At 40.0% G+C, this 24,442-nt stretch overlaps 1 protein-coding gene across 1 annotated transcript; it reads right to left on the reverse strand.

Annotated features, from left to right (window-relative positions):
- Positions 1–21: 21 nt before the first annotated feature.
- On the reverse strand, positions 22–24,288 carry myo7ab (myosin VIIAb). Its single transcript, XM_027005002.2, has 48 exons — positions 24,011–24,288; positions 19,645–19,707; positions 19,281–19,394; positions 18,982–19,134; positions 17,708–17,892; positions 17,440–17,561; positions 16,719–16,861; positions 16,410–16,523; positions 16,129–16,282; positions 15,933–16,009; positions 15,133–15,252; positions 14,811–14,953; positions 14,478–14,688; positions 14,037–14,172; positions 13,734–13,840; positions 12,317–12,454; positions 12,053–12,211; positions 11,762–11,854; positions 11,484–11,578; positions 11,316–11,400; positions 11,011–11,229; positions 10,422–10,739; positions 10,085–10,288; positions 9,728–9,904; positions 9,476–9,565; positions 9,206–9,333; positions 8,963–9,089; positions 8,715–8,834; positions 8,433–8,606; positions 8,027–8,254; positions 7,674–7,844; positions 6,149–6,266; positions 5,919–6,045; positions 5,433–5,602; positions 5,067–5,254; positions 4,790–4,914; positions 4,426–4,583; positions 4,174–4,327; positions 3,866–4,021; positions 3,673–3,778; positions 2,844–2,957; positions 2,405–2,492; positions 2,196–2,302; positions 1,885–2,070; positions 1,632–1,748; positions 1,401–1,484; positions 1,206–1,325; positions 22–1,048 (listed from the first exon to the last, which is right to left on the reverse strand). The coding sequence occupies exons 2-48, from the start codon at positions 19,660–19,662 to the stop codon at positions 956–958; spliced, it is 6,534 nt and encodes a 2,177-aa protein (XP_026860803.2). The 5' UTR covers positions 19,663–19,707; positions 24,011–24,288; the 3' UTR covers positions 22–955.
- Between the last annotated feature and the right edge of the window lie 154 nt (positions 24,289–24,442).

Here is a 24,442-nt window from a genome sequence, read left to right on the forward strand (position 1 = left end):
CAGAGTCTTAATCCTACAGGATGATTTCTCAAACATTTTATAGATCTCTTTACAAACAACAGCAAGCTTCATTTTTTTTTAAATAGCAAGATTACACAGTACAAGTTAATATCATTAATCACATGTTCTTACAGTGTATGCAATAAATAAAGTGAACAAAGTCTAAAGATTCCGTACTGCAGTGGCTTGATTGTAGTAATTTTACACACTTCTTGCTCTATCTAAACAAAAATATATTTCAGCTATGTAAATTTTGATCAAACGTTTCCTTGGGGAAAAGATTTGACCCTTTCTTGCAATTACCTTTTCTACAAATATGCATTCATCATGTAGCATATACTGTAAATCTAGGGTTAGTGATAGTCCAGTACCCTTTTTGGATTTCAAGAGTGCAGTTGAAACAAGAATCAAGTGCAACATTTGACGTATGCAGTTACACAATGCACTGAATCCTTGTGGGCCGCAATCAGGTCAGATTGCGAAAAAATCCAAATTTGGCTATACTGATGCATTAGATAGTGCTGCAAAGACACTGATTAGACTAAATCAGGGCCAAAATAGGGTCAGAACTCTCAGTTAACTATACATTTAAAATCATGCTGGGAATATTTACAATCAAGTTAGTACATTTAACAGATTACACCTATGTCATTTAAAAATGTCAACCAGTTACGCAGCGCATTTTAATGGTTTGATCATTGTATTATAACTTAATATTACTGAGCTTTCTTAAAATGCAAATAGTAGGCTATCTGCAGTTGGGAGAATGCTTGAATAACTATGAACTATAACTATAATGTTTTAAACTAGTTCCATTATTTCACATAAATAAACGTTTTCAGTATAATAGATTGAAGACATGAGGCTTAATTTGTTCACTGGTCAGAATGTGTTTGTCCTTGTAAGGCAGTGCATAATAAAAAAATTTAAAAAGTCTTAAATGACATGCTCTGCATTATTTTCTGTTTCCATGAGAACTGCGTTGTTTCATCATGGTAGTTAACATCTGACTGATGTAAGAGGTCAGGAGGTCATCCATTTTGTAGCCCTGTTATCAACCAAAAAACATACACATATATTTGTTTCTCACATTTTGAATTGCTGTAATGATTGTGGTGTAACTGGTTTCCAGGTATGCTTTCAGCATGTCTCATAGTCCAGTGCACTCTGTACAGGACTGTGACTCTGGTGCCTTTGTGACTCACCAGCAATGTTTCACAGAGCAGCTTGCTACCTCTCACCAGATTACCAATTGTAATGTGGAAATAGGTGTTCCCACTACTCCAGTTAGAGATTTTGGTGAAGGGGTGTGTTATCAAGATATCCTGCAGAGAGCAGAGGTGATTAGAAGAAATGGCAGGAACACATATCCCAGAACCCTTGAATAAACACAATCCTACCTTTGTTCTAGGGTCGATAAGACTAACCCCATGTTTGTTGATAGCTATCAGCAGTATCTCTGGGAAATTGGGATCTGTGACTTGCTATGAAGAAGAACAAGTAACAAATGTCTCACTGGAACAGTACCAATGACATTTTAAAAAATCTATACATCTTTTAAAAAACATATACAATCCTACTTGAAAGTCTAAAAATATTTATGTAGTTAAACATTTTACTGTATAACCAACTTTGACTTCAAAAAAGGCTGATCCAAAAGTGGGCCACTTGTAAATGATTTTCAGGAACATGAGTTTGGCATCCTCCCGGGTTTTCCCTGCATGTCTGTTGAAATGTACCATGATGGACTGCCAAGAAAAGACACAATCATGGCACAATTCTCAACTACTGCTCTCTTCTTCTGAATGAGCTGTGAGCATTCTGCATTGGTCATATTTACAGTGCAGTGAGTTGACAGTGTGTGCAACCCTCTGTATCCCTTACTCGTTTCCAGTCATCAGCTGAAAGCTGTCCAAGCATATCTTGAGGGACAAGCTCTTTTAGCAGCTTGGGGATGGTGATGAACTGTGATTTGTCCTCTTCAAACATAATCCGGTATATGAGAGCGGCCAGCTGAAAGACCTCCTCACGACTACACAGGTGGTAACCATGAATGTATTTGGGAAGCTCCTGAACCAGGAGAATTATATTAAATTTTATTTTAGTGAAGTTTACAGACACAAAGTACATAAATTAAACAAGGTTTAAACAGATATTATATATGAGTATAAACAAAAATTCTGATTTTTTTCCACCTGGTAGTAGTGAAAGATGGAGTCTGCCATTGGGTCTTGGCCTGGTACAGTACTGGTCCACAGTTTTTTCATGAAGTACACATGATATGTCAGTGAAGGAAGTATGCCTAGAACACAATATATTTACTATTTATACCTTCCTTTACCAAAAAGGTGTCTGATAAAATATGGATTGTAGCAAATAAATAAGTACATGTAAATGTCATTACCATCCATTAGAGGTCTGGCTTTTTTGATCCAGTCAGTAAGATGTCTAACAAAGTCAAAAAAGAAATCTCCATCTGGCACACTGATGACCTGAGAAAACCCAAGTGTTGTAGACTAACTAAAACATACAGTACAGGTCCAATGTAAACATTGAAAGACAAATTAGACATGCAAACTACCACATAAAATTAGTTATAGGTCACGCTCTCATCAAATGTAGTTCAAAAAGTAAACATAAGACTATTAAATTATGAATCTCTGTCTGTTCCATGCAATATTATTGAAAATCCATCAATAATGTTTATCAAATTAAAATCATCCATCTCTACTAGTCCCAGAGGTTCACTTACGCCAAGAGGAAGTCATGAACAGAGAACTTTTTGGCAGTTCTGTTGATATCCCTGCCATAGAAATTGCTGTTTAATTGGAGGATTGCTCTACCTTGTCAGAAATCTTGACAAACAAGCTGAAGCCCTCAGGTGATTTGAGCAGCATTCTGCCAGAGATGTTCAGACAGAAGTCTTTGGCCTTTGTGCTTGACTCCACTTCAAAAGCCTGGAAAAAGATGTACTTTAGATGGGCATGTTATCAGACAGCTGTCAGAGGAAATATATCTGGAGGTCTATCTCAGGTTTTTAACCATATTGTACTGTGGGTTTGGACAAAAGTGTTTTAGCTGACTATTCTCAGTTTCCTCAAAATGAGAAAATGGCTAATCAAGGCATGGAAGCTTACTTAGTGCTTTATAAAGTATGTCATAGATAGATAGCCTATGATAGATTAAACAACCAGAAGAAAGGAATACATTATAGATATTATACAGTTCTGTACAACTATCCCTTTTCATATTTGGCTTCAATCATTACCTCTCTCTCAGTCTTCATTATGTATTTATTTCTCCATTCACCACTACCCTTTATTTCTTTATTTATTTTTCCATTACTTTATTTATTATTTTCCACTACCCTTCGTGAATCACACTACTCTTTAATTCGTCTGCTGAAATGAGTTAAATTGAGAATCTTTGAGCCAAATAGAGCACTGCTCCTGCCAGCTGATGCATTAACAATCTCAGGTCTTCACAGGCATCAAGGAGCCATTACTCTAGCTAGGGTCACAGAAGAGCCAATAGAAATTAATCATACAAAATGGCAGTAGATAAATTCCAAAACATAAGCCACTTTATAATTGGGCAAGAAGAGTAATGTAAAGGGTGCTGAAGTAAATGCTGTGAAGACCATGGTAGTACCACAGACTGATGGAGCCCCACCTCATCTGTGTCATCAGGGAAGTATACTTTGTGAAAGATCTGCGTGGTATTGTGCTGGATAGCTTCTACTTCCACCAGGTGAGGAGGGTACTTCCTTGAACCATTTCTGACAGATCCAAAGAGAACATATTTTACATTCACTATGTTGTGAGTTATCACAATCTATGGTCAAGCACGTAATTGAACGTGTTACCGCAAGGCTTTCTGCAGCCTCTGCATGCAGTCCGGGGCCAGTGGGTGGTGTTTCCTGGACTGCAGAAACTTCTGCACGTGAGGCAGGAGGTTGTTACTTGGTGGAAAAAGGCCAGTGCAAAGCCACAGTAGCTCCCAGCCCTTCTCCTCACTGCACCTGCATGTGTATAACACATGGGGTCAGCCAAATACTACATAAGCTAGTGATCAGGGAAGAGGTGTGAATGTTTTCTTCACAATAATGATTCATAATAGAGGTGCAGGTACAATGTTTAATAATAAGAAAATGTACTAAAAGAAGTGACTTACTTCACATGGTTCTCAGTGAGCTGTTTCATGATCTGGCAGAAGATCTCATCCTTCAGTGGCTCAGATTTCAGAGCTCCCTCGAAGATCCGATCGGTGAGTTCATTAACGCTGCGTGCTCTCTTAGATGGGTAGTCTCCCATGTACTTCATGATGGGTGCAGAAGATAAGTCAAGTATCAAATACATAGGTATAAACAGCAACAGCCAATGCAAAAACACAGTAAAGAACACTAGGTCAGTATGTGAAGGATATCTGTGAACGAAGAGCAGGCATTCTGGGAGAGCTCCTCATGGTTAAGGAGCTTCTTCAGCAGTGGCTGTTTGAGAGGCTCTCTGGTGCAGCACCACAGCTTGTCCTTCCCCCTGCCTTTAGTAATCATCACCCGACTCAGAGTACTCTTAGGATGAGGTCTGGACCCAGAGAGGGTACAAAGAACAAAAGAGTGACAGAAAGGTACCTTCATGGTAATTAGAAATGTGGAGAAACATGTCAGGACATAACCATTACCCTCAACCATCATACTATCAGTGAATGCTAACACAGTAAATATGCTAGATTGAATACTGAAGAAGGAAGTGATCATGAAAGAGTGGAAGATTTAGGACAGTTTACATACCTAAAGTGACCATAAGAGAACTCCTCCAGGGTGTAAGGCTTTACTTTCTCTTCAGTCTCTGTCAGGTTCTGCTGTAACAAACTTACAGAGTCCTTATGCTGGCCTGTTGATGCAGTTACCAGGGCCTGAAGTTAAGGTAAACAGTAGGGTTAAGAGTTTCTAATTGTCCTCATTAACATGCAGAAATGTAACATCACTGGGGCTTGAGTGTACCTTAATCATTTTCTTTTAATTTAAATGTAGAAGAATAATTTCTCACACAAAAGAGTAGCCTCACCACAATATCATACTGTGGTCTGGTGACCGTGGGCAGCACGTAGACGCTGTCTGCAGGAAAGTCTCCTCTCTTCTTGGTTCTGTCATTGACTCCACAGGCCCAGCCAGAGTTCATTACATGTTCTCCTGTGTGTTCATCCAGCAGGATTAGATCTCCCTTTGAGAAATTTAAAAATGAGCCATGTCCAGCTGCAGAAACACCCAGACAAAACATCAAAACCATTAAAAGACAGAAGGGTCTTGCCCAGGAAAAAGAAATAAAAGAAAGCATTGGTTTCTTCTGGATATCTTGTAGGTGGGCTGAACATACTCATACTCATATGCTCCAGGTTTTCAGTAAAGCATATTGTGTTCCCCTACAACTCACCAGGGTTAAGGCTGTCCACAAGAGCCACCACAAACTTAGATCTCATGCGCAGGCCATCCAAGAAGATGATGGCCAGGTCATGAATGTCCTTGGCATTGTTGGAGGTAAAAGTGTATTCATCTCCTTTAATGGTGGCTAGGGTAAAACTCTGGCCCTGGAGCTTGCAACCTCTGTGGGCAGGAACAAACAAATAATTGTCTTCATTCACCTCATACTCATACATATAAGTAGTCAAAGTCAAGAAAGTAAACTATAAGTGTCAATTTCATGGATACACAAAAAGTTGCAATACTAGAGATTTTTCTAAAGATCTTAAATGTGCAATATTTGTCTTATAAACTGGCCTGAAAGCATTTACTGAGTAAAATTTGTAGAGTATTTAGAGTATGTAGAGATTTTTTCTAAAATATATTGGTTAAACAATGGTTCAGTTATTAGTACTCTAATATCTTGTGTCATGAGAAAAGATTTATTGGATTACTGGACCTTCTGCAGGACACTGCAGTTATCTCAGGAAAAGTGAGTTCTAGAAGGACCTGCTCTTGTTCATCCATAATGTAAACTCCAGTCCAGTTCACTGCCACGATCACATCGTTCTTCGGCAGACTGGGCCCTATGTATGTACAACATGGACTGTAACCATAAGGAAAAGCCTAAGAAGAGTTTAGCAAGAAGTACAGTATTCAGTAACATGGGAGTTGCTACAGTAGCTATACCTGAGAATTTAAAGGCCTCAAAGAAGCGTGAGAAAAGCAAAGGCCACTTGAAACGAGCAAATTCCACCACATCCCCTTTCACTCTTTCTTGATCAAACCTCTTCTGGGTGTAGATTCCCTATATGTGTTAGAGTCAATAGCATGAGTGTCTTATTTCTTGAAACTAAAAAGACCAGTTCATATGTGTGAATTATAATAAGCTTATGAAATAACATGCTATTAAACAATCTATAATATAAATATCCAGTAACATTAATATTCATGTCTGTCTCTATAGCCTGTGGGAAGCAAAAGGGTAAGTAATTCTGCCTTCATCCTTGATGGCAGAAACACAAAATTAATGTTGCCCCAGTGATCATCAGTCAGACTTCACCATGCTCTTTCTTTCCAGTTTCATTCCTGTTCTACTCTGTGTGTGTGTGTGTGTGTGTGTGTGTGTGTGTGTGTGTGTAATCATCACAATACTTTGCATGCGTCTCAGACTGAAGGTACACTTCCAGCCCACAATTATTATTATTATTAGAATTACTAACTAAAATAAAAATAAACCTACTGAAAATCGGTATATTTCTAGACATAAAACTAACTGAGATGGAAGGAAGCAGTTTTTAGGCTTACTTAATGCCTAAAATGTTTGTTTCTTAACTTCCGAGTCTGTGTGTATATGTGAGACTGAATGCGAATCCCTGTGTGTGTGTGTGGTTTTTTTGGGTTTTTTTTGTTTTGTTTTTTTTTGGGGGGGGGGGTTATTTTCTGGATAATCTTCAGTTTTACTATGGAGTTAAGTATAGTGGTATACCACCAGTTTAATGGTGCTATAGCATCCAATACTTCTTGAATGATAGCAATGAAATCATACCTGCTGCTTAGCAGAGGTGCATATTCATTCTGTTAAATACTCCTGTCTTTTGGTAAAACAAGATCAGCCTGGTCATATTACAGCAGATTTGTTATGCAATTTTAAACATAAGTTATTTGCATTGTCATGTCTGATTAAAATGATCTGTGTTTAAAAATCATGTTTAGGGCTGCAGCAAGTCTAGGCAATGCCATGATATAGAAAATGAGCCTAAAGATAGAGAGCCTGAGACCACAACATGATGACAGAGACTTTTTGTTCTGACTGCAGCCTATTACACCATGGACAGTGTGAGGGGACAAATCTTGATGAGAAGGCTGCCCTTGGCACAAACATTAGACAGGACGTCATGGTCATTTAAGACTTTAATAGCAGTGAGCAGCAAAATAGGTACAGCACAAACATAATGGCACAGGTGCCCTTGAGAACACAGTGATACTTGTAGATCACAGAATTGTCAAGAACATTACATGATTGCTGACTTCTAAGACAGGGAAATGTGAACAATTACTCTAATCCTATAAGCAAAGGCTTAAAAGGCAGGTAAATTACTTCAGTTCCAAATAAAAACATTTCTGACATTGTCTGAGTCAAGGGATACAATGTACTCTACCCCAATAGTGATTTATTGTCCTCTTCCATATATAAGTTCTGATTAAGGGATACCTTTTTGTGAGTTGCTAAGATGACCTTGGCCCACTTGTCAATGGTTCTGGTGGAGCTGATGTCCTGCTCTGGGATGTAGGAGTGGATGAGGTTGAGAAGGCGGTCCTGTACAATAATCGGCCCATATTCCACATAATACTGCTGAGAGGCCAGCTCGGCCAGGTCCTCTTCCTGATATTATCACACATACACATATGCACACGCACATGCGCGCACACACGCACACGCGCGCACACACACACACACACACACACACAGTCGTGTATCATTATGACATAGGGACATTCATAATGACTTCATATATCAATAAATATAACATTCAAAATTCAATTTACTCAAACGAAGATTCATACCCTATCACAGCAATACTCTCCAAACTTGACCCCACGGACAATCTGCTGATAGATGAGGTTAGTGGCCACGCTGTCATCAGCAGGGTTGTGCCAGGGTGTGAAGAGCTCTTTCCTGAAAAACAGCCTCCAGGGGGCGTTACGTTCCTGAGCCCCCTGCTCTTTGGCATACTTCTCACACTGAGACACTGCATCCATCACATGATCGTTCCCACTGCCCAGGGATGATACCTGAGGGGTAGTTTATGTTGTAACCTTGGCTTACTTTGCATTTATGTGAAAGGTTACCATTTCGTACATACACATCTTACATAATAATTAAAATATGTAGATGTTATAGAATTGTTATCATAATATTAAGGACATCTTAACTGGGAAGATGATGTCCTTAATATTGGGAAGAACATGCCTTATCGAATAGAGCGATGTACAGAGAGAAGCCAAAACGGTCCTGTAGACCGATTTTATCTGCCAGAGCATTACACAGTTCTTTAGCTGTGGTGGCTGAGTCTGCCAGCAGGGTCTTCGTAGTGCCATCCATAAAGGTCACTGGCAACATGATGGGCTTCTTGGATTTAGTGGCCTGAAGGAAGACAGAAAGATCCAGCTAAATTCATCTTTCAATGAATTGTTTAACAGACCTGCGTGATGTCTACATGGAGGGTTATTATGGGCTTAACAGTGGCAACACCTGCAGCTCGAGCCATGAGGGAGGTTGAGTTCTGGTCTTGTTCACAAATGTGCGTCTCAGTCTTTCTTCACAGTAAGTGGCATAGCCAGGAGGCCCAGAATTAATAAATGTCCGCAGATACTGAGAAAAAAAACAAGAAAGGAGAGTAATTGAGATGACTGAGTCATATCTGTACAAGATGTCATCATATCTGGGGGCTTTAAGGATTTTGTTTTAGTTCAATATGTCTAAAAAGTAAGGTTTCTCACTTTGGCAAATTTCTCAGATGGTGCAAAGCAGCCCACACAGAGTGACAGCAGAATCCAGCCACGAGCTTGGCTACTCTTGGACGGATTCTGGTTGAGCTGCTTACAAATCTGACAGTAGATCTCATCTCTGTTCAACATATGAACATTGAGATTGCAATGTTTTGGTTGAGACACGGTAGAAGCCACACATTTTGAACTAACCTCTAGAATCTCTAAAAACAACTGATCAATCTATTCAATGACCTCAGAGCAGTGCGTAAAATCCCATTGCCAATGATGAAGTGAAGTTTATCCAGGTTGGAAGTAGGCCGATCCTCCAACATACTGTTCCCCTGTAGACTGTAGTCACCATCGGCCAGCCGCTTGGTCACCTAACAAAGAAGCAAACAACAAACTTGGCTATTGGTTGCTTCTGTGCTTGCCAGTAAAATCAGCTCTTAGAGAAATTTTAAGCTTCTCAAAAATGAAGTAATTTCCTGGAACTGCTCTATAAGTTAGACAGAGTGTTCTCACCTCCTCTGTGATTTTTGATTTCTTTTTCAGTGTGAGAGACACCATTTTGTGTCTAATGGTGTTTCTCTTTTGGCTGTCGGGAATGGAACTCTAAAAAATGAACAAATAAGCAATTTTCAGCCACTGTGGAAAATTAAATGGTGGCTTGTGGTGTATTCAAGTAATTGCACCCAGTTCCCATTAAATACTTTTAGCAGGAATCGACCCCACTTCTTTTGCAAATGCATTCTCCTTAGTCTGCCCTGTCATCACCTCATCCTTGCCCTGCAGGGCCTGCAGCTCTGTCTTGTAGGTCCTCTTGCCCAGTGTCTCATAGATCTTGGTCATGACTGGGATCTTCTCACTCCCATCACTGATGCTTATCTGATATTTAGGCTCTGGTAGGTCTCCCATAAACCTCAGTATAGTAACCCACACAGCCAGAGCAGCCTACACAAGCAAATCACCACACATGATATACAACAAGTTGCTAATATTTCAATATATTGGGTCAAAGCTAACTTTTTGGATTATGAAAGAAACTTAACATTTTATAAGTCACACACCTAAGTGTCTTCACAAAATAAAAGGTTACAAATCTGGGAGTTATGGAAGTTTTTAGATTCTCACCAGCTGGACATCTTCGTCCTCATGGAAAAGCAATGGTTGTTTCAGTGTTCGACGCACATGTGTGTGTGTTGTGTTTCCCTGGAAGTAGGTGGCAGCAAACTTTGCAAATTTGTACTCAGACAGATCCTCTTGTTCCTCATCAGGAAGAGGAAGAGCCTCATTGATGGAGTCATCTTCAAGCTCACTGGGAATATTTTCTAGATCCTGTTTCACACAAACAAATATTAAATAGTTGCTGTTTTACTGTATATATTTTAGATCACAGCAAAATAGCTTAAACACAGACAGCAACAGCACAAGGTATAAAGTATCTATTAAACTGCGTCCCGTTCTCAACCTCAAATCCTGTGGGTGCCTCGCCCTCTAAGTTAGGGAGGGAGCGGGGATTGCCCAGAAATCCAAACATCTTGTCCACCATGTCCGAATGGTTAACAGGCTCCCGTTTTGCCAGCTCCAACTGCTCGAGAAGCTCCTTCTTTCTGCGAGCCTCTGTGCGCTCAGCTTGCTCTCTCTCCTCCCACTCACGGCCCAGTTGTGCCAGTCGCTCCTGGTGCATGCGCTCTGCCTCAGCCCGAGCCCTGTGCGCTGTCATCTGGCTCCTGAGCCGCTCCTCCTCGGCAAGCCACTGCTGCTCAGCCTCTAGTCGGCGCTCCCTCTGCACAAATACACACACGCACGCAGATTCACATGCAGTCACATGATTCACAAGCAGAATGAGAGAAACAAAGCAAGCAGGGGAACGGTACCCAAATTTTATACTAAGCAAGAACATTAGGTGTTCAGTAAACCCAAAAACTACTACATATTATTTCAGTTAGTTTTCATTTTGAAGTTTTATTTTATGTCTAGCAATATGCACATTTTAAGTAGCTTTATTTTGATTTTGGTTAATAATCCTGCTGCAGAGGACTGGACTGGAACTGTACCTCCAGTCTGAGACGCCTGCAGAGTCTGCGTGCCATCAACCCACGGACATGGGCCTGGATCATGATAATGCCATTTAAGCGATTCAAGAATGTCCGCCTCACCAGGAGGCCACGGCATTGGCCTTGCAGTAGAATGATGCGTGCCCTGGTCTCCCGGTATGCCAAGCAATGCTTGTGGGACCGGAACACGGCCTGCAGTCGCAAGAAACCTGCACACATCTGAAAAAGAGGCATGCGCTTAGCTGCAGTTGTTTATATGCAAACAACTGCAAAAAGCAAATGTAATTTAATGGCAAAAAATATACCACTCTGTAGTTCTTTCTACAGATATAGGCTCTCCACTGCGTCTGGATCAGAATAGCTGACCTCCTAACCTTCAAGAAGTTGGCCCTAGAGGTAAAAATGACCAGCCAGTTTCAAATGTGTTGTACATGCCTCCACCATCCATCATCCCCAGTCCCTCTAACTATTACCTGATTTTCTTTCCACGCACTGTTTTCTGAATGAGAATGACCTTGTTTGTGATGGTCTTGTCTCTCTCAATCTCCAGCTGCATGTCATGGTAATCCTACAGTACAAAGAGGCCAATGAAAGAGTTACACTCTTGTTTCACTCCCTCAATGACTTTCTACTAGCTTTATCAATCTTAGCAATGTTTTAAGAAGCTTTTCAGTGTCCAGATGGGAATGACTGTACAAATCCTTATGTATTAATGCATGAAAAACAATTAAATTTGTTAGGAAAATCCAACCTTGAGAAATATCTTCGTCTTTCCCATCTGCCAGTCATTATTTTGGCCCAGGACTGACATTGCTATGCTTTGGCATGCCCCACGCAGATTCTTCTATAAAATGCTTAGGATTTGTCATATAATATAGCTGAGACAATACTTATAGACTTTAAATGTTTCACACATTATGGCATACAAACATAAGGCATAATATCTTTATGCTTTATGCTTGCAGGGATGTTAACTACGTTTTGAGCAACAGCTTTTGAAGCACAGCTTGTGCAAGTTACTCCTGCTATGTTATTGACCCACCTGTAAAGAGGCTGGTTTAACTCCAGGCATAAGAACCCTGTAACGGTCCACAAATTCTGCAAACGTGTAGCGTATAGGATACCCAGCTCTGCGGATCCGAATGGTCTCCATCATTCCAGAATACTGCAACTGCCGAAGACATAGCCCTCTGTCAAACAGCTTCAGGAGGAAGAAAGAAATCAGGGACTTAACACCGCGGTCTCTGAAAACATGCACAGCCAGCCAAAGAGAAGGAAAGGCACAGGTGCCTGCACTCAGACTCACCATTGGCTTCTTGAACTCATTGGGTTTGATGCAGCGCACAAAAAATGGCTGACATGAACCCAAAGTTCTCATGAGCAGCTCCAGAGAACGCTTAAACTGACTGCTCAGGGTCAGAGAGCGCTTCCTAGTCTCAACACCCTAGCCAAACACACACACACACACAAACACACACACACACACACCCCTCAAACATGAGTGTCAAATTCACAAGAGAAATGTCACTAATGAATATACATATTACCATACACACGCAAACATATATGAGTCACAAATAGACATAGCATATATGTTCAAAATAAGATGAAGGATTTATATTTTCACCTCAACAATTTGTCCTCCAGTCCTTCCATCGTTCTACACACCTTCTGACATATCTTGTCCTTTCATGCTTTCTCCCCCTCTTATTTAAGTTCCTGTCTTTTTTATACATTTTCATTGGTCCAAAAGAGGTTCTCTGCTGTCTACCTCTCACACTCACACACACTGAGCTTTGCATCTTAATAATGAGAAAATATGTTGGTGGAGAGTTAAAAAAAAAAAAAAAAGAAAGAAAGAAAGAAAAAGAAAAAAGCCAAAAACTTTTTCCCTCCGCAGCCTTCAGAGGAGCCAGGAACTTCATACAGAAGTCAACATTCTCTCTCACAGAGAACCTCAAATTACAGCAGAACCCCAATGAGAAAAGCCTAACTTCACCAGAAACAAGCATCTTTCTCTTGATTTTTCTTTTTTCTTTCTTTGATGGCTAGCATTTTCCCAGAACTCATTACCCCATATAATGTCACTGTTAGATCTATTAAATTACTATGTGCTGAAACTTACTACTCTACCAGAGATGGTTTCCACTGAGAAAATAACCACAGGAATGCATTTTGGGAGAGACTGCTGAGAGCACACTGGTTAATGGGGCAGAGACACTGGTTGTGAACACTGAGTACGGGAGAGTTAGTGGGACAGACAATGAAGACAAATTACCTTGTAAGCGGATGTGGTGGCCTGCAAATCGCCACAGAGAAAGAGAGAGAGAAAGAGAGAAGACAGAGAACAGAGAAAACTGACTGGTGTAAACTAAGACAGAATAGAGAAAATCTCAGCCAAGAGAGATTAGGCTGGCATTATCACATGGGATGAGAAAGGAAGATGTGTTAGCCATAGGGCCTGTGGCCATTAACACAAAGAAAACAAAGTTTAATATCATATTGAGACAAAGTGAAAATGAAAATGAAAGTGAAAATGACCAAAATCTTGTGATCACATCACAAAATTGATTTGCAGTAAATCTTCTTAAGGACAACACAAACATACATGTCCAACAGTGGTACATGCTCTTTAAATCTGAGTGACATGTCTCTTCAGTGGAATATATGGGGGCACATAGATTAAGAATAAATATGGATTTATTATTATAGAAGAGTGTCACCATAGCAACATCAGCTTGAAAGATCAGTTTGATGAACTTATTTCTGGAGGAGTGCACCAACTGGATGATGTCACTATTGAGGCTGTCTCTGTTCTTCTCTAGAAATCCTGTTACAAAGACAAATGGAAGCAAATTATTTATAAACTGAACAAACTAAGGAAAAAAATAGTTTTATCTCAATTGTACACAATAATGAGAATTTGGGGTGAAATCCCTGTCTGTTGTAAAAGGAATTGTATTTATGATTTTTGGGAAATCTACTAAAATACAGAAAAGACAGATTAGTGCTCCTATATAAGATACCTTTGGTTTGGTAGTGAACCATGCCAGCAAAGTGCTGAATGCCAAACTGAGTCTCATGACTGTGCTTAGGGGGGATGTAGTTGATGTTGAATTTGTGCTGAGAGTTTAGTTTGTTCAGCATGGTAGCATCAGTTCCCTACATACAAAGCAGGTGTTCACATACTTCCAGGCAGTCTAGATAGTCCCTTTTCCAAAAGTGAAATAACAAGTATTGCATCTGACAGTGACCATACATTTTATAATAGCTAGGTGGTTTCATTCATCATAATTCAATCATATATCCATGCAAGCCATCTGAGTCACAATGAGTGAGTCATGTAACTGGGATTAAATACAACAAACTCTAGGTTAGCTATAGACATATAAATCTTTTAAGGTGCTCATCACTCATATCCTTAACCTGCAACACAGCCCTCAGCTCCATATCCCTGGTGTAGTTACCTTCGGGAACTTGCTCTCTTCATCAATGAGGGAGATAATGTTCATGGGCTTGTTGGCGATCATGTCCAGGGCATCCTGGTTGTCAGTGAACGTGATGTGCTGCCAGTTGATGTTCTCCAGGTTGTACTCCTGCTGCTCCAGCTTGAAGACATGTTGTACGAAGAACTGCTGCAGGTTCTCATTAGCAAAGTTGATGCACAGCTGTTCAAAACTGGGCAAAAGAGGAAGACAGTAATAAAGTCTCAAACATCAATCACATAGCTAAAAACTCTGAATATGCAAATATAAATGAATGAAATTTATGTATATATAGTCTCAGGCAGAATTACAAACCTGTTTATGGTAAAATTCTCAAATCCAAAGATGTCTAACAGACCTATGGATCTGCAATTAACTTTATTTTCAATGGATGGGACCCTGCAGATGGCAGCATTGATTTTGTCCACTATCCACACAAACATCCTTCCATATATTCCCTGAAAAGAATATCATTAGCTATCATGTAACATGCATTTATAATTCCTGATTTCATTAGAGTCCTCATTATTAACAAATAAGCAAAAACTGAGCACAGTATGTGGAACCAGCATTTTGCCTAAAGGACAAAATGAGTTTAGTGTTAAATATTGTTAACAGCAGTATAAAACTCTCACACCTTCACAAAAGCATCCCGTACATCCAGCCCCTGATCCATGCTGAGAGGGGTAGATACACACTCTCCTCGAGTGATGAGGGTGCGAGTGGTCAGACACGTCATGACAGTGTGAGGGTCCACCTACAGAAATGAAAGTGCATATTTACAAATATGAAATATGTATCTCCCTGACCATTTCAGCGTACCTTTCAGTGCCATTGTTGGATCTCTATTTAAGTATTTTACAGCGACACAACTTAAGCTGATGGTGGTATATGTCTTCTCAAATGATATGTATTCTCATAAGTTATCATGAAATTGTGCATTTTGCCACCAGAGGGCAGATGCACCACTGCATTCTGCAATGCACAGCACTTTCTTTGGAGGACAACTTTTCTGAGGCTGGCTGAGAGCTAGAGGTGCAGCACTAAGAAAAAGCAGCAGAGAGCTGCAGGCAGCCAGAGAGAAGACCGTGTCCATGTTGCTTGTGCGCACCAATAACAACGTCTGAGGCACCATTATCTCCAGTGCCCCTCCTTTCCCTCCTCTAACAGCACTGATAACACCCTCCCACCAGGTTAATGAAAGAAATCAGGGAAAAGACGAAAAAGAATCAGCCAAGTCCCCCCTGCAAGCTGGTGCCAGCTGATTGACAGAAACAAGCAGATGCGAAATGACTGAACTATATTCGAGTCACTCACAGCTATAGAAGCAGCCAAACTTGGATGCAGTGAGCAACTTACGCAGTAGTATATCTCCAGGTTCTTACACTCTGTCAGTCACACAGTCACACCAAACCCTCATCGCCACACAGCCCTCACCTCCAGCAGAGCTGCTGCTTTAGCCAGGGCCGGTGAGTGCACCACCATGCAGGCATCCAGGTTTTTAAATGTCCTTGCTATGAATAGAGAAATAACATATGTTAGTGCATTATGATGATGCAGAACTCATAGCACAACAACTATACATAGCCACTATGGTTGCATAATTTTTTTTTTCTTTTCCCTCATTGCTTACGTTCAAAGTGCATGTTGCCCATGTGCAGGATGGCTGCCAGCAGTTTAAAAATCTCCCAGTTCTCAGTGTCCGTAAACATCAATACCTTCATGGCCGATAGGATGCTAGAGTATTCCTTCATATCATCCCGCCCATAGCATACAGTACAGTTCCCCTGGAGAACACCCGAGGTCAGGAGTGCAGAAGAAAAACATTATTACAAATATGTCTTACATCATTAGAATTATATCAGTAATTAAGCATATGTTAAAGTTGAAATGTTGGCTCATTAAGTCTCTCACCATGGTCAGATATGTGTAGTCTGTGGCCAGGCCTAGTTCCAGCTTTGTCTTCTGGTCTGCAATCATGCCCTCCAGCATGCAGTAGAATATGTGGTAGTTTCTCTCATCTGGAGCCTATAAAGAAACAGCCTTTCTGATCTTCAAATCAATCTCCTAGTTTACAACATGATACAGACCAGAACACTGCCATAAACAGGACACCTTGTCAGAATTTATATGAATATTTATGGAATGTTAAAAGTATTGCGTACCATGCAGAGAAATGCAATGTGACCTGATTGGCCATAGTCTCGATTCTAATTCTCTTACTTGTCTGCAGACTCTCGACTTCTCAAGCAGGTACTGTTCCATCTTTGCCCCTTCAATGGCTCCTTTCTTGTTGAAGTGAATATCAATATATTTCCCAAACCGGCTGGAGTTATCATTGCATAAAGTCTTAGCATTTCCAAATGCTGCATGGACAGGAGTGAATTCATTATAACTGAATGTATTCACAAAACAACTCTGATATTCAGTAACTCATTCAATAGATCACTTGAGGGAACAGATTTATTAATTGCTTGAAGATTATTAAGACATATTCCCAGAGTTATTGATTACTTGAATATGGTTAAGAATGTGTTCCCACTAGAATCCAAGAAGTTAGACTATAAGGACTATAAGGTTTAGTTCAAAGAAAAACTGTATCTGAAGTTCAGTTTAGTTTGGAAATTAGGCTTTGAAAAAAATGAAAAAAATAGTTTTGTGAAGCAACTCTCCCAGCAGGTTAGACGGCAATTCTTCTGGGAAATGAAGCCTACTGAATTCTGCTCAGCAATGCAGATGAATCTCTTCCCACAGGAATGAAGTCTATTATAAAGAGATCGGTGCATATTGGAAGGCTAGTGCAAATCTCTGAATAAAGCTCCATCATGTGGCTGTGATCTTTCTACCTAGTAATGCAAGCAGACTGACTAAGAGAGAGAGAGACTTGCTAAGAGAGTCTTCTAAGCCACTGTTAAAATGAATGGTGTGGAGAGATCTCACTGACCTTCTAGGATAGGGTTGGCCTCCAGAACTTGCTGCTCAATCCAGGAGTGCTGCCCACTGACTGCAGTCAGGAACTGGAGGATGAGTTTGGTGCTCTCTGTCTTCCCTGCGCCAGACTCACCACTGGGGAACACATGTTACCACATAACTCACATGGACTACACATTGCAGAAACACACAGACTGAACACAGAAGATGAGATGCAGGTAGTTAATGTTGTCAAACCCGAATATAATCAGTAACTATAGATGCATCCAGAGAGCTGGTACCTGATGATGCAGCACTGGTCCTTCTTATTCCTCTGCATGTTGAAGTAACAGTTGTCAGCAATACTGAAGATGTGTGGAGGCATTTCTCCGATCTTCTTGCTAGTGTACAGGCGGATATGGTCTGCTGTGTAAATGGGCAGCAGCTGGTAGGGGTTCACTGCCACCAGGATTGACCCTGTGTACGTCTGCAGTGCCAAAGTGGTAAATGAAAGAAGGAAAGGTTCGGTTTTTTTGTTCACGTTACATATTCTTTTAGTACTGAAATTTGCATTGCCGTATTTAAATTATGCACATCAAACAACTGCTGATTTAAAGATATTATGGCTATTATATGGTTGTGTTGGTCCAAAGAGCAATTTATTTGATCATTTTTTATCATTTAAATGCATTCAACAAAGTAAAGTGATAAAGCCCAATCATTTGGGATAGTACACATTAGATACATAAAATAGAGAGGGGAATGTACCTAAAGAATTTTTCTACTGAGTGATCCGTACTTAGTAATGTACGTCACACAAATAAAGACAGCATTTTTTTTTCTTCACTAAAAAAAGGCACATCATTAATCCCTTATCCTTTGATGAATATTGTCAGTCATTGTGAGCTGATTCCCTGCTCCAACCTCTCTCTGACAGACACCACTTCATTCTGCATTCTAGTCGTAAAAACTGCTGATGGGATTTGATGATTTGCCAAGAGAAAATGTCAAATTTTTGGAAAGTAATCTGATCTGAGCATACTCCCCAGAAATACTGACTAAACAAAGCTATTCCATTTAAGAGGTCAGAACAAATCTGATGGGACTCAAGAGGGAATATTTAATGCCTCATACTTTACTGTGTGTGGCATATAACTACATAGGAAAAAAACATAGTGTTTAATTACCACCTAGTGTGTTGATATAGCAACACACAGTATGAGGTCATTCATACTGCAGGTGTTAATTGAACACTAGGGTTTTGCAGTGTTTGCACATCATCAACAATAAAGTAATCAAAAGGTTTTTATAGCAGGAGAACTAAGAAAACTGCATTCCAATTCACCAACATGTTGTTGATTAAATACTCATTCATAAGCATTTAGAAACTGATTATGTCATGGACTCTGAAAATACCATAGAATGAACAGGAATAAATGAGACCCTAAAACAAAAGGCTAATTTGGTTGGAAAAGCTTCCTGGTACAGTGTTCAGTCCCCTGTACTGTCCTCCGGTTATGCAAATATTAGGGGCTCAAACAACAAAATATTTCAGTAAATTGAAATGGAAACTTGCATATATTGCTCTCTCATTGTAGCGGATGAAGAGGTTCCTGAGGATCCCGGACTCATTCAGGTCTCCTAGGCGAATCATGTCCTCTACGCCATGAATGGATGTGGGGTGCATGGGCTTGAGGTGGGTCACGTCCTGGGGACAGATCCAGTGCTCCTGCACAGAAAAGAAGTTCAGTCATGTTTACACAGTTCTACTGCTTCATCTCCGACTTCTTTAATATGCAAAAAACATGAAGTGGGTAAAAGAAAGGTGGTCTGGCTTCTGCATGGTGTTTGCTATTGAGGCAATCAAATACTCACCTGACCCTCATCATCCAAGACCTGGATCTGGCCCGAGTCACAGAGCTTGACCACAGCTCCGATTGAAATGTCAAACTCCTGGCAGGTCTTGAAGTCTAACCAGACATAGTCCCCCTGTTGAGACAGCCAGTAAAAAGAGTCACATTTGCCAACATACTTGGTGGGTTATTAATGGAGCAGTTATAATTAGGTAATGCACCAGTAAGGAGTTAGCATATAGAGGGAAATTCTGGACAACAATGTTCTTTGATTCTCTCACTCTGGGACTCATACATCATTGTTCGGTTGGAGAGATGGTACAATTTGCCCCATGTAGATGAGTGTGAATCTACAAAGAGATGTAAAATGCAGAATGGAGGCATACCTGTTGCAAAATTACCATGGTTCTGGGTTACCTCTTGACATTAGAAGATACCATTAGAAAATCCTGTATGAAGTGCAGAATTAATGATTAGGAAAAAGCAATGTAGATAGAACAAAACTGAAACAGAAATATTGAAAGAGTATATTTATCTGTAGGTGACATTATTTGCCTATGATATGTATTACCACAGAAAGAGAGATGAGCAACAAAAATGCATTGATCTACAGATGAGAATAAAACAAACCGGGAAAAGAGCACAATAAACAAAACCTGTCTTTCAGTTTTCTAAAAGGTAATCTGTTGTTTCAGCAGACAAAACATGACAAAAGTGTATAAGTAAAATAAACTTGTACAGCATAAAATGTCATTAATCTTGGCACACAGATGGTAAAACAATAAGCAAACCTAGCATCCCTTTCAATGAAACAGATCCTAAAATGACTCAGCTTCTGCTTTAATTAGATGCGATTAAATTATATAAAATGCTGCCATATATAATATATATAACGGGCTTGATATAGGGTCTAAACTGTCAAGAAAAAGGCTTTGTTAGAGGCACAGGGTATTATTAGAGCAAGCATGTGGCTCATGACCTACAATGAACACTGTACTAGTAAGATGACATCACAACTAACAATGAATAGACACAACGAGTAGGACAGTGGGTATATGTGTACTATACACATGTGGACCTTTTCCTTTGGGGGTCATATATTAATATCTGACAGACAATGACCCCATAAAACATTCTATACCAATGGCCTAATGCCTTTTATTATATTTTATTATATTCCCCCTCTCTCCATCTCCTCAGCTTATGTTCTATTCTAACACTCCTAGCAAGAAAGCATGGTAATCCATGCAAGCCTGGCAATGGATTTAGACAAGAAGATTGTTAGTTCAGCAGCCCTTATTAAAACAAAGGGCTGCAACCTCCAACAGGCTCAGACATGGCTGCAATGAAATTCAGCCAATTTCCTAGCAAATTTCAAGTGATCCATACAAGAACAGTTGTGCCTCTCTCTAAACATCTTACATAAGAGAGCAGGATCTATGACAAAATACATTTTAGATAGAAGATCAAATGCTATATGCAGCAAATGTCTGGCTCTAAATGCACTGGAGATGTTTACATCACATGCTTTCGCACTGAACACAATTGCTGGCCTGCTTTTTCTCACCTCCAAACAGCTGTGTAACACAATACAGCAATAACACTGGTCTCGCCCAACCAGAACCTCTAATCCCTAGAGGACTATTGTTATCATATTCACCATGTACAGTGCATTTCAGATCCGCAGAACTAAGAACTGGCAAGAGAAACAAATTACTTCTCTCATTGAAGACATTAATAGGCTAATAGGCTAGTCTGTGTCTTAGCATCAGCCATCCCATTGCACCGCAAAGTAGCTATTGCATGCGAACTGTCAGAAGAAAAAAAAAGATTTTGCAGTGTGAAAACAATGAGATGTGGTTTCACCTAATACACTAACAGTGAAAGAGAGAGAGAGAGAGAGAGAGAGAGAGAGAGAGAGAGAGAGAGAGAGAGAGAGAGAGAGAGTACTTCCTGGTTGTTAATGCAAAAGTGTTCTCACTTCTCTGAGTGAAGCTAATCAGGATTTTCTGCTACACAGCTTTATTACAAACTTCCAGAGCCTATAATTGGCTTGCAGTGTAGTTGGGTCAGAAGAACAGTTCAGGTATACAGATATGGCACTGCAGTGCATCATGGAGGCTGTTAAGAGGTTGCAACCTATGTGCTGAGGGTTTAGCAGATTAGCAAGGAAGCAGTTCCAGGTCTTACTTGCATAGCAGCATAGTATATATTTAAATTCACTTTGATAAACAGAACACTTCCTGTCCTAGACAGCCCTGGCTTAGAGGTGAAACCAAAGTAAGCGTTGCTCTGCTTTAACTATGACAGGCATTAGTGGGACAAGCAGGAGTGGGACTGTACACAGTCACATGTCTGAGACTGTTGGGAGCTTGTATAAGCAATCTCTTCTCTTTGTTTACCACTCCTAGTGGAGTAAGTGGAAGACATAATTGCAAATTTCTACTCCACCTACCTATACACAGCCTAAGGGAGCAATATAATCACCTCCAGTCAATAATTAGCAAAGAATAGGACATTTTGTAATGCGCAATCTTAGGGTTTCACAGGAGAAACCTGAAGACTGAACGATTTAGTAATATAATCCTAGGTGTTGGATAAGAATATAGCCTGTAATTTGTATGGATATGTACTGTACATAATGTTTCTACAGTAATGTGTGATATACATCAACCTATTAAGAGATTCTCATTGAGGATATTTGAAAAAATACACATGGCATCCTATAGCAATTTTGATAGTGAAGTTGTAATTATGAAGTGTTTCATATGCTGAACACTCACACAATGCACTATGACTACTTACTCAGTATCATCGCACCTCTCCTAATAAGGGTTCACTGATTAGAGGAGATGAGACTTGGAGACAGAGGGAGGCTTTCAGGAGGTTGCACAGTATTTCTCACACTTAACCTACTGCTTGGGCACACTGTACTTTTCATATTGCAGTTAAACAATATCTCTATTTGCTAAATGGCCCGCACACACATTTGTGTTACAGGTTTTATCATGTGATTTCCAGGTACGAAAATGCCAAAGATGGTATAGGGAAAAGGTGGCACACGGTCTGAATATGGTTTCTTATGTTAGCAGAGATTTCACTGAGTTTGTGCCTGGAAGACAGCAGTCTAGGACACAGGCTGAGACATATGGCGTGTCATGCTGTCCACACAGTAGAAGTTTCAATACTAACAATGGATGCTATTGGTACTTAAAAACAGTAATTGTGTATAATGCTTCTTTCTAAATAATTTAAAAAAAATTTAATACAAGATTCAGTTGACATATACATATATATATAAATATAGAGAGATCATACATGGGATATGAAATAAATTAAAATTTGAGTAATTTTTTGATAACTTTGTTTTAAATCTAAAAACAAAAAGGGCAAGCAAGGCTGAGACTCGGACTGAGACTCGAAATAAGTTTGGAGATAAGACTCGGGATAAGACTGGGCATAAGACTGTATGTCTTGTTCAGGCCATTTCTGTATGCTGCACTGTATTAAAAATATTCTATTGATTCTCTATTTTCCATTGATTTATGAAGAATAATTCAAAGGCTCACTGCATGACTACCTAAACTGTATTATGAGTCCTCCATTTTCTTAACCTTTAGGGTGGTAATTGGTTAGTTATTGAATCAAGTTACAAGTTATTGTACTTTAAGATGGGTTAAAATAACAATGATAGCAGAACAGAATAACGGAAGGTTTTAGTGGTTAGCGCTGGTTATCAAGGGGATAACCTGGCATTGGGCTGGGAAAGATATAAAAATGTAAGGCTTGTTCTAAACACTTCAGTTATCTTATGAATGTTTCTCTGTTCTGGGCCTTCATAGAAAGGCCCTTAAATTTGAACTGCAATAACAAGGTCATTTTGGGGATAAAGGAATTATGTAAAAAAAAAAAGTGACAGCAAAATAATTGGTGCTGATTATGTACAGTTTTCATAATAGATATTACATACATTCAGTGACTGAAAATAGACCTCCTGTAGTACCTCAAAATATATGTCAAATGTTAAAACTTACTTATTTCTGTGCAGTGTTTTGTAACCAGATGACTGACGCATATAAGCTGATTTATCAAACTAAAACTTCAGGGCCACTGAGCTCTTTTATAAACATTTGAACAAGTGCCACTAAAGTGTTAAGAGCTGGGGAGGCAGTGCAATCATTTTGATCCTCCACTTCAGCATCTCCCAGCTATGTGAGGGCCTCCTCATATGAAATCTACACCACAGCAGCAATGTATCTCCTAATGGAACACTCTTTCTTTTATTCTGTCTGAGCTGGGGCTGAGTGCAAAGCATTGAGGGATTTCAAACTTTAAACTAATCAACTGCAGCTTCAAAATGCTCCAGACAGTTTTTTTTTCTTATAAATGCATACCTTTCTTATCTAAAGTATGATCTGGGCTTGTTCTAAAATACTATACAACTTTGTGTAACATACGAGATCAATCCTAGAGGGTAGATGGGGGGGTTGACAATGTAAAATCACTACTGTTCATTTGTACTGTACAATTGTGTACTTTTCACTCTCATTCAGCCATCACACACCAGTGGGTCAGTCAAGCAAACTAAAAAACAAATACAAGTCCTGTCTTTGTATATGGAGAAAGCAAAAGGTCCCTTTCTGATGTGCAGTGTGCTAGAGCAAAAATAGCTGTAAGAGGCTTTGAGAAAAGCCTCAAGAGAGCATGTGGTTCCCCCGAGCAGTTAAGCTCCATGTATGAAAGGCTACTTACCTCTCAAAGACAGAGAAATTCACTCCTTTTTCTTTCATCTTGTTCTCTCTTCCTCTTTTTTCCTCCCCTCAGGTAAGTCCACTGGCTAGGCTCAGGAACATGTGCAAAAGAACAAAAAAGAAAGAGAAAGATTTTACCAGCCTGTAAAATAGAACACGTGTCTTTAACTTCTGTCAGTTTTGTCCTCTGCTGTGTATTTCTGTGGCTTCCTAGCTGACACTCTCTCCATGCTTGTATAGTTGCTGGCTGGGGCAGGCAGCAGTCTCTCCCTCCTTCACCTTCAGGATTCTGCTGAGACGAGGGCAGGGCTTATGAGGCACATGCTTCGCGTGGCCTTCACTCAGGAGAGAGAGGGCCGACAAAAAGGTCTGCAGGTCAGCTGAGCCGGGAGGGCTGAACACACTGCCCACAGTCATCATTGTCCTGTGGCAC

The sequence above is a fragment of the Electrophorus electricus genome, chromosome 6 (genome assembly GCF_013358815.1).
Source record: "Electrophorus electricus isolate fEleEle1 chromosome 6, fEleEle1.pri, whole genome shotgun sequence".
In the NCBI taxonomy this organism is placed as follows: domain Eukaryota; kingdom Metazoa; phylum Chordata; class Actinopteri; order Gymnotiformes; family Gymnotidae; genus Electrophorus; species Electrophorus electricus.

Bases quoted from the DNA above. Each gene is read 5' to 3' on its own strand.
- myo7ab (XM_027005002.2), bottom strand. The intron at 14,689-14,810 runs GTTTGTAATTCT...TCTTTTGCCCAG, and splicing joins GAGAATTTTACCATAAACAG to TTTTGAACAGCTGTGCATCA. The intron at 1,326-1,400 runs GTAGGATTGTGT...TGCTCTCTGCAG, and splicing joins TTATCGACCCTAGAACAAAG to GATATCTTGATAACACACCC.